Below are 10,187 nucleotides of genomic sequence, written 5' to 3' on the forward strand. Positions count from 1 at the left end.
CTCCTCCTCCTCTCTACCCTGTCAGATGTTTGGGGCCATAGAAGGGACGGAGGCTCTGGGGTTCCCAGTGGGAGGAAACGGCGACAGTGTGGATGTGAGTATGCTGCTGGTTAGTCCTGCACACACCCTGTCTTAACTAGTACTGTTCTAGTACTGTTCTTTAACCTAGTACTGTTCTTTAACCTAGTACTGTTCTAGTACTGTTCTTTAACCTAGTACTGTTCTTTAACCTAGTACTGTTCTAGTACTATTCTTTAACCTAGTACTGTTCTTTAACCTAGTACTGTTCTAGTACTATTCTTTAACCTAGTACTGTTCTAGTACTGTTCTAGTACTGTTCTAGTACTATTCTTTAACCTAGTACTGTTCTAGTACTGTTCTTTAACCTAACCTAGTACTGTTCTAGTACTGTTCTAGTACTGTTCTAGTACGGTTCATTAACCTAGTACTGTTCTAGTACGGTTCTTTAACCTAGTACGGTTCTAGTATGGTTCTAGAACGGTTGTTTGTCCTAGTGCTATTCTAGTACGGTTCTTTATCCTAGTACTGTTCTAGTACGTGCTTTGGATTGGATTAGATTAGATTAGATTAGATTAGATTAGATTAGATTCAACTTTATTGTCATTCCAGAGTACCAGACAAGGAAATGCAGTGAATAGTGTGGATGTAAGTATGCTGCTGGTTAGTCCTTCACACACCCCTTTTTTTACCCTAGTTCAGTTCTAGTACGGTTCTTTACCCTAGTTCAGTTCTAGTACGGTTCTTTACCCTAGTTCAATTCTAGTACAGTTGTATAGTAACAGAGCACAGTATAAGAACAATTTTGGGAAGGTGTTAGACTATTAGAACAGTGAAAATGTTCATACATACATACATCTAAATGTATGTTTATTATGTACATTTTAGGGCTGTCAAGCCAATCCAAAATGTAATCAGGTTAATCACATGGTTTGCTGTAACGAATCAAGAATGAATCACCATTTCTGTTTGGAATTGAAAAGTAAGAATTCAAAAAATAAATAAGGACATTTGGTTGTAGATGTCATATAAAGGGGAGAGACCTCATGGTTGTAGATGTCATATAAAGGGGAGAGACCTCATAGTTGTGGATGTTGTTGTTTTAATCCCAGCTGGAGAGCACGGTCATGCCCTACCTGGCGGTGCTGTCTGACTTCAGGGCCGCTGTGAGGAGAATCGCCAGAGAACAGAAAGGTGGAATATTCTATTCTATATCATCAGATATAAGGTGTTAGGTAGATAATCAACATACCATAAAATGATCACTAAAACACGTGATATACAGCACCCTGTGTTATTTTTGCGACAGCAAAGCCGTTGTCCTTGATGTCCTGCCAACAAACATATTTAGCTGCATGGCAGGCGAACTAATACAAATAATCAACACTTCCCTTTCATCAGGAATCTTCCCTGAAGCCCTGAAAACTGCAGTTATTAAGCCTCTACTAAAAAAGAACGGCCTAGACCCATTTGTACTAAACAACTACAGACCCATATCAAACCTTCCCTGTAAAGGAAAAATAATTGAAATGGTTGCCCACAAACAACTTAGCAATTATTTTACCCTAAATTATCTCTTCGATAACTTTCAGTCAGGCTATGCCCCCTACATAGCACTGAAACGGCCCTTATTAAGGTCCTTAATGACATTTGCGTAAACACAGACTCTCAGTTTTGGTACTATTAGATCTTAGTGCTGCCTTTGACACTGTAGACCACAACATTCAAATAGACTAAAAACCTGGGTAGGACTTTCGGGCACTGCCCTAAACTCAGGACAGAAGCTACTATGTCTCCATTGGCATCTTTGTAACTGACCAAATTAAAATGACATGTGGGGTTCCCCAATGGTCAATCCTTGGCCCCCTTCTATTCAATCTCTACATGCTTCCATTGGGACACATAATAAAAAAGAACAAACTTGCCTACCACAACTATGCGGATGACACTCAAATCTACATAGGCTTCTCACCGAACGACTATAGTCCCATTGACAATCTCTGTAATTGCATTGAGCAAATAAAAGCCTGGATGACGCAAAACTTCCTCCAACTAAACAAGGACAAAACAGAGATAATTGTATTCGGTGCACCTGACAAAAGATCAAAAGTCAGTGCAAAACTTGATTCTCTCTCGCTTCAAACAAAAAAAACATCAGAAATCTTGTTGTAATTCTAGACTCTGATCTAAACTTCAACAGCCACATAAACTCGATAACTAAATCAGCCTACTATCACCTGAAAGACCTTGAAAAACTCGAGTAGACTTGATTATTGCAATGGCTTGTTAACAAGCCTACCTAAGGGGGTGTTCGTAAATTGCAGCTCATCCAAAATGCTGCTGCTAGGGTCCTAACAAAAACCAAAAAGTTTGAACACATTACACCCATCCTGAGATCCCTGCAGTGAATTGAATTCAAAATCCTCCTAATTACATACAAATCACAAAATGGTCTTGGACCAAAATACATATCAGATCTCCTCCCACCCTATATTCCCGCAAGGTCCCTAAGGTCAGCTGAGACTAATCAGCTGATCATTCCAAGAGTGAAAACAAAACACGGTGCAGCAGCTTTCAGTCACGCTGCCGCATGCTCCTGGAACAAACTCCCTGAAGAAATCAAACAGTCCAAACCCTTAAAATATTTAAATCTAAGCTAAAAACCTTCATGTTTTGCAGCAGTTATGATTAAACACAAACACTTCTATCAATGTCTTTTATCCATTAACTATTGTATTATTAAATGTTTTATCTATTTTCTTCTTATATTTGCTTTTATTCATTGTCATTTTTATTTTCTTACTATGCTCCTCTTGCTGTAGGGTTAGTGGTATACCGGTAATGTATGTAAAGCACTTGAATTGCCCCTGTTGTATGAAATGTGCTGTACAAATAAACTTGCCTTGCCTTGTGATGTGTGTGTTCTCAGTGACTGAGGTGCTGCAGCTGTGTGACGTGGTCCGTGATGACACCTTACCTGAGCTGGGGGTCCGTCTGGAGGACCATGAAGGTGACTGGTGTATACACACACACACACACACATACACACACACACACACACATACACACACACACACACACATACAGTACACACACACACACACACACACACACACATACAGTACACACACACACACACACACACACACACGTACAATACACACACACACACACACATATACCATACACACACACACACACACACAAACGCACACAAACGTACAGTACACACATACACACACGTACAGTACATACACACACACACATACACACACACATGTTCTGTACACACACACACACACACACACACACACACGCGCATGTACAGTACACACACACACACACATATACAGTACACACACGCGCATACACAACCACACACACTCACATTGAGGATTTTCTAGTCTTACTGTATATCACAGATGAATGATGTCCATCTCCAGACTGCATGTACCCTTGGCTAATTCCAGTGGCCGACCCTCTCATGGCCTGTTCACATTCACCCAGACACCACCAGGAACTCAGCCAGTGAACAGTGTTAGTAAGCATCCACTCATGTCATCATCCGTCTGTGTTCTCATCCCTCCTACCAGGCCTTCCTACAGTGGTGAAACTGGTGGACAGAGAGACACTGCTGAGAGAGAGGGATGAGAAGAAGAAGGTAAGAAAGAGAGAGGGATGAGGAGAAGAAGGTAAGAAAGAGAGAGGGATGAGGAGAAGAAGAAGGGGGACAACGTGGGTAGTCTGGGATTCTCAGATTGAGTTTCTCTTTTGAGTTGTAGTCCGGAGCCGCCCTCATTGGACGTGTTAGACAATGGACCTATCGCTAAGCCACGCCCCCAAATAGAAATTGTCACCATTGTCTCAGTCAGTCACTGTCAGTGAAGCGTTGTTTGTTTGTCCGAGTTGTTTGTTTGTCCGAGTTGTTTGTTTGTCCGAGTGTGGCTTAGCGATAGGTCCATTGGAACATACTTGTTCTGAGCTGTGGAGGCTGGGGGAGGCAGAACACCAGGGGAGGCTGGGGGAGGTAGAACACCAGGGGAGGCTGGTGGAGGTAGAACACCAGGGGAGGCTGGGGGAGGTAGAACACCAGGGGAGGCTGGTGGAGGTAGAACACCAGGGGAGGCTAGGGGAGGTAGAACACCAGGGGAGGCTGGGGGAGTTAGAACACCAGGGGAGGTTAGTGGAGGTAGAACACCAGGGGTGGCTGGGGGAGGTAGAACACCAGGGGAGGCTGGTGGAGGTAGAACACCAGGGGTGGCTGGGGGAGGTAGAACACCAGGGGAGGCTGGTGGAGGTAGAACACCAGGGGAGGCTGGTGGAGGTAGAACACCAGGGGAGGCTGGGGGAGGTAGAACACCAGGGGAGGCTGGGGGAGGTAGAACACCAGGGGAGGTTAGTGGAGGTAGAACACCAGGGGAGGCTGGTGGAGGTAGAACACCAGGGGAGGTTAGTGGAGGTAGAACACCAGGGGAGGCTGGGGGAGGTAGAACACCAGGGGAGGCTGGTGGAGGTAGAACACCAGGGGAGGCTGGGGGAGGTAGAACTCCTGGGGAGGCTGGGGGAGGTAGAACACCAGGGGAGGCTGGGGGAGGCAGAACACCAGGGGAGGCTGGGGGAGGTAGAACACCAGGGGAGGCTGGGGGAGGTAGAACACCAGGGGAGGCTGGGGGAGGTAGAACACCAGGGGAGGCTAGGGAGGTAGAACACCTGGGGAGGCTGGTGGAGGTAGAACACCAGGGGAGACAGGGGGAGGTAGAACACCAGGGGAATCTGGGGGAGGTAGAAAATGAGGAGACTATGAGTAGTTATGAACTGTTGTGGTCTTCTAGGATGAGGTTATGAACCATTGTGGTCTTCTAGGATGAGGTTATGAACCATTGTGGTCTTCTAGCATGAAGTTATGAACTGTTATGGTCTTCTAGGATAAAGTTATGAATTGTTGTTGTTTCCTCTAGATGGAGGAGGAGAAGATGAAGAAGAAGGAAGAAGCTGCCAGGAAGAAGCAGGAACAGGAGGTACTAACGCTGCGCTCTGCAGAACAGACCACATCCTCCAACCAAGACCACTGTCACACCAACACCACTTGGGTCAAAAACCAGGAGGTCCATCTAAGATTGCGATCAGGATGTCTATGGGGCTCTGTTCCTATGAGATTGGGCTGACTAGAAATATACAAACGTTGTATTTTTGGGGTAGAATTGTGCTTTAAGTGTGATCAGGTGGTGGTCAGGGTGTTGATGTGTCTCTGTCTCCGCGTCACAGTTGGCCAAGCTGGCGAAGATGAAGATCTCACCATGCGACATGTTCCGCTCTGAAACCGACAAATACTCCATCTTTGATGACACGGTAAAATATCAGAGTAACTGTGTCTGTCTGTCTGTCTGTCCTCCATGGTTTATAGTCTGTCTGTCTGTCTGTCCTCCATGGTTTATAGTCTCTGTCTGTCTGTCCTCCATGGTTTAGTCTGTCTGTCTGTCTGTCCTCCATGGTTTATAGTCTGTCTGTCCTCCATGGTTTATAGCAGGGGTCCCCAAACTACGGCCCGCGGGCCGAACACGGCCCACCCCCACACTTGGACCGGCCCTTTGAACAACGTCGCCCCCACACACTCTCAACAATGCCAGAAACATATTTTGAAAATTAAACTTTAAATATATGTTTTAATCATATCATATCTGTATTTGATATTAAAGGTTGGCTTTCAAATTAAAATTTCCCTTAGTTATAAACTATTTTCATTAATAACATTATTAGTTAGTTTCACCCGCCCACAGAATGCGGATCTATAGCAGGTGCACGTGAGCTAGAACGAAAATTCAGAGAGATGAAAAATGGCCAAACGGTTGGTAAAGAGAAAAGTTGATTCAGAATGCAGGGTTTTTAACCAACAGTGCACAAGTGATTATTATTGTTAAATGCAAAGAAGTTTGTCAATAAATGTATGAATGTGATCGCGGAGGAGGTGTGTCCCGCGGCACCAGATGAATTGAAACAATGGGGGATAGATAATGTAGATGCCCAGCTGCAGGAGAAAACAAAATAATTTGTTCATGATCTGTGTCAAGCAGGGGTTTTCCTGCATAGAGAATTATGAGGCGGCTGCCTCCGTCATATTTTAGCCGCCTTCAGCTCTCAACAAAACTCTGACGGTCGTATTTTCTACAAGCGTTTCTGTCATTTCTAACTGCAATAGCGGCACTGCGCCGACGTGGTGGCGGGGGCGCTGTTTCACAAATAAGTTAGCTTTCGTTTTTGCTAGCGAAATAGCTGATAGTTGATGTTGACTGCTCAAGGAGAATACATATTTGAAAGTACAGAATGCCTGAGAGCCTTATATTGCATTATATTACATTATATTTTGATCATCTGGTGGCTGAATATTGTGTTTTCCTTTACATAAATAATGACATTTCCACCATAAATTGATGCAGAAAGGTCACAAATTGGTGCATATCAATTCACCAGAATGGTAGAAATTAAGTGTTTGATGCTCGTTTAAGGACCCCCAGACAGCCCTGCTTCATGGGTCCCCCCGTGTATGATGAGGGTCCTCCCTCATGTATCAGACTGTAAAACTGATTATATTTCATTGACATATCACTATAGGTATAAATTCCATCCAAATTCAACTGTTTAGACTTTGTTTGCATCCACCAGTGCTCTCCTGCGCGCAATTGCTTTGCGCAACCGCCTCCATTTCACTCCGTTCCATATTATTTTATGTTAGAGACCGACCCAGGCCCCCCATCACAGAAAGGAAAAATTATGTGGCCCTCACAGAAAAAAGTTTGGGGACCCCTGGTTTATAGTCTGTCTGTCTGTCCTCCATGGTTCATTGTCTGTCTGTCTGTCCTCCATGGTTTATAGTCTGTCTGTCTGTCCTCCATGGTTTATAGTCTGTCTGTCTGTCCTACAGGGTTTATAGTCTGTCTGTCTGTCTCCTACAGGGTTTATAGTGTGTCTGTCTGTCCTACAGGGTTTATAGTCTGTCTGTCTGTCTCCTACAGGGTTTATAGTGTGTCTGTCTGTCTGTTTTACAGGGTTTATAGTCTGTCTTACAGGGTTTATAGTCTGTCTGTCCTACAGGGTTTATAGTGTGTCTGTCTGTCCTACAGGGTTTATCGTCTGTCTGTCCTACAGGGTTTATAGTCTGTCTCTCTGTCCTACAGGGTTTCCCTACCCATGATCCCGAGGGGAAGGAGTTGAGTAAGGGCCAGGCTAAGAAGCTAAGGAAGCTGTACGAGGCTCAGGAGAAACTGCACCAACAGTATGTCCAGACCAGCCAGAATGGCAGCTGAGAGGACACTGCTGTACCCTGCCCCGCCCCTTCCCAAAGATCCGCCCCCACACTCCGCCCATAGCGTCTGATTGGAGGCCCAAGAGACGCTGGGTGTGTCCCAGTATCTCAAAATGGCTTCCTCTCCTCTTCTCTATTGTTCTGACTTGAAAAACCTGAAAAGGCTAAAGGCCAACATAGGCTAGGCCAACACAGGCTAGGCTAACACAGGCTAGGCCAACACAGGCTAGGCCAACACAGGCTAGGCTAACACCGGCTAAGCTAACTCAGGCTAAGCTAACATAGGCTAAGCTAACACAGGCTAGGCTAACACAGGCTAGGCCAACACAGTATTTGGTCTGGGGAGGCTGGTGGAGGTGGAAATAACTTTGGTCAGGGGAGGCTGGTGGAGGTGGAAACCTGAATGACGGATCTCATTGTAATACACGGCATGGAACGAGGAATGGTGTCATACGCGTGTTTGATACCTTCCCTCATTCCATTCTATGCGTTTACAATGAGCCCGTCCTCCAATTTCTACCTCTCCTGGCGTTTGCCTGTCCACCTCTTTCACGCTGGGACATGTTTGAAGCCCGGAGGGGTGAGAGGACAGGAAGCCACATTAGAGAACTGGGACGCTGCCCCTCTTCCGTGTCGAGGACAGGAACCTCCTGCGTTCCACTGCGTTCGTCTGCTCACCAACACCCACACCCACTTTACCCAGAAGTCTCTGTTGACTCAAGTTTTTGGTAGCACTTCATTTTATGGCTTGAAAAAAAAAACATGTTTATATAGGTTTTTACTAAGTAATGTGTTACTTGTTCTGACATAGTAAGTAAGTAGCCTTGAGAACCGAATGGTTCTTAGCTCTGACATGCTAGACATTATTTGGCAACACGTGTCACTTTTAGAGACAGGTGAGAAATGCAAACAGTAAATTATGTGGGTTGTTTCGCCCCCAAGGTTAACAAAGTTTGCCTGTGGACTGTTTTTGTCCCAAGTTGAACTAAGTTCGCCAGCTAAATAGTAATTCAGTTGTATTTATCGTTGGTTAGCACTAGCAGATTTGACTCTGCGAAGCAATCGTGACGTGTGTCTCAAAACATGACTAGTGTCTCCAGTTAAGTTTACATTCAGTTTATGACGTATGGGTTTTCATAGCATATAGAAAGTAACCAGTGTTACCACACAACTACCTCGTCAACACGAGGTAGAACCAGAGGACAAGGTACAGTAAGGTAACGTGCTACCATCCTCTTCTGACCTAGGAGGGTCTCTATAGACCAGGAGGGTCTTCTGACCTAGGAGGGTCTCTATAGACCAGGAGGGTCTTCTGACCTAGGAGGGTCTCTATAGATCAGGAGGGTCTTCTGACCTAGGAGGGTCTCTATAGACCAGGAGGGTCTTCTGACCTGGGAGGGTCTCTATAGACCAGGAGGGTCTTCTGGCCTAGGAGGGTCTCTATAGACCAGGAGGGTCTTCTGACCTGGGAGGGTCTCTATAGACCAGGAGGGTCTTCTGACCTGGGAGGGTCTCTATAGACCAGGAGGGTCTTCTGACCTGGGAGGGTCTCTATAGACCAGGAGGGTCTTCTGACCTGGGAGGGTCTCTATAGACCAGGAGGGTCTTCTGGCCTAGGAGGGTCTCTATAGACCAGGAGGGTCTTCTGGCCTAGGAGGGTCTCTATAGACCAGGAGGGTCTTCTGGCCTAGGAGGGTCTCTATAGATCAGGAGGGTCTTCTGGCCTAGGAGGGTCTCTATAGACCAGGAGGGTCTTCTGGCCTAGGAGGGTCTCTATAGACCAGGAGGGTCTTCTGGCCTAGGAGCTTCTCTATAGACCAGGAGGGTCTTCTGGCCTAGGAGCTTCTCTATAGACCAGGAGGGTCTTCTGGCCTAGGAGCTTCTCTATAGACCAGGAGGGTCTTCTGGCCTAGGAGCTTCTCTATAGACCAGGAGGGTCTTCTGGCCTAGGAGCTTCTCTATAGACCAGGAGGGTCTTCTGGCCTAGGAGGTTCTCTATAGACCAGGAGGGTCTTCTGACCTGGGAGGGTCTCTATAGACCAGGAGGGTCTTCTGACCTGGGAGGGTCTCTATAGACCAGGAGGGTCTTCTGGCCTAGGAGCTTCTCTATAGACCAGGAGTGTCCGGAACCTTTAATGATGTTGTACCTTCTCTCCCTGTCCGTACACACAACTCCTAAGGTCAGACAGTGGACAGAGTGAACTATTAACTGTGTGCTTATGTGTGAAGTGTCCCCTATTAAAGCAGCGGGTAATACGCTGTAGGAGGGCGGAGAGAGAGACCTCAGAGAGCAGATGACACTGTCCAGACAGAAACCCTGGTCCCTACTTCCTAGACACTGTAGATATGGCAGGAGCCATTTGCGCTCTTCAACTTCAACACTGCATAGCTACAAGACGGATGGCTAAGATCATCTGGGACCATATATACTGAAGCATGTATGCACTCACTGCAATGTGTGACTGAAAGTCACTAGCGTCAGCTAGATGGCATATATTATATTGTAGATAGCCTGTATCTTACCTATCTTTCTTGTACCTATGCAAACCTTTGACACCTACATAAGCTTCTAGGGACCGGGACTTCTTTGTAACCAGTGCCCCCTGGTGGTCAGTCTAGAACCTGCGGTGATGTAGTTGGACCTCTTTTTTCTCCATCTTATTCGTAAATAAGTATATATAAGTATATATCATTGGTTGGCAGCATTAGACACAGCCGTCCATATAGGAAGATTCATATTCATATGCCCCCCCCCATTGTGACTGCTGGTCATTAATTTGTACTGTTTTTATTCTGATGTCATGACTTGGTCATGGAGGCCTGTGTATCGCTCTGGATGATACGCCTCTAAGGTGAAGGAAGACAATGC

The 10,187-nt window shown here is 45.9% G+C and overlaps 1 protein-coding gene across 1 annotated transcript in view; it reads left to right on the plus strand.

Moving 5' to 3' along the window:
• The window catches only part of cars1 (cysteinyl-tRNA synthetase 1), a 42,383-nt gene extending 33,809 nt beyond the window's left edge, over positions 1–8,574 (plus strand). The window contains exons 16-22 of the mRNA XM_080532756.1: positions 26–94; positions 1,131–1,212; positions 2,948–3,028; positions 3,612–3,679; positions 4,977–5,036; positions 5,284–5,367; positions 7,191–8,574. Coding sequence (XP_080388882.1) covers positions 26–94; positions 1,131–1,212; positions 2,948–3,028; positions 3,612–3,679; positions 4,977–5,036; positions 5,284–5,367; positions 7,191–7,319 — 573 coding nt within the window. The 3' untranslated portion in view covers positions 7,320–8,574. The remainder of the gene's footprint in view (positions 1–25; positions 95–1,130; positions 1,213–2,947; positions 3,029–3,611; positions 3,680–4,976; positions 5,037–5,283; positions 5,368–7,190) is intronic.
• The last annotated feature ends 1,613 nt before the right edge of the window (positions 8,575–10,187 follow it).

Source organism: Nansenia antarctica (genome assembly GCF_963989245.1).
Source record: "Nansenia antarctica genome assembly, chromosome: 5".
Taxonomy (NCBI): domain Eukaryota; kingdom Metazoa; phylum Chordata; class Actinopteri; order Argentiniformes; family Microstomatidae; genus Nansenia; species Nansenia antarctica.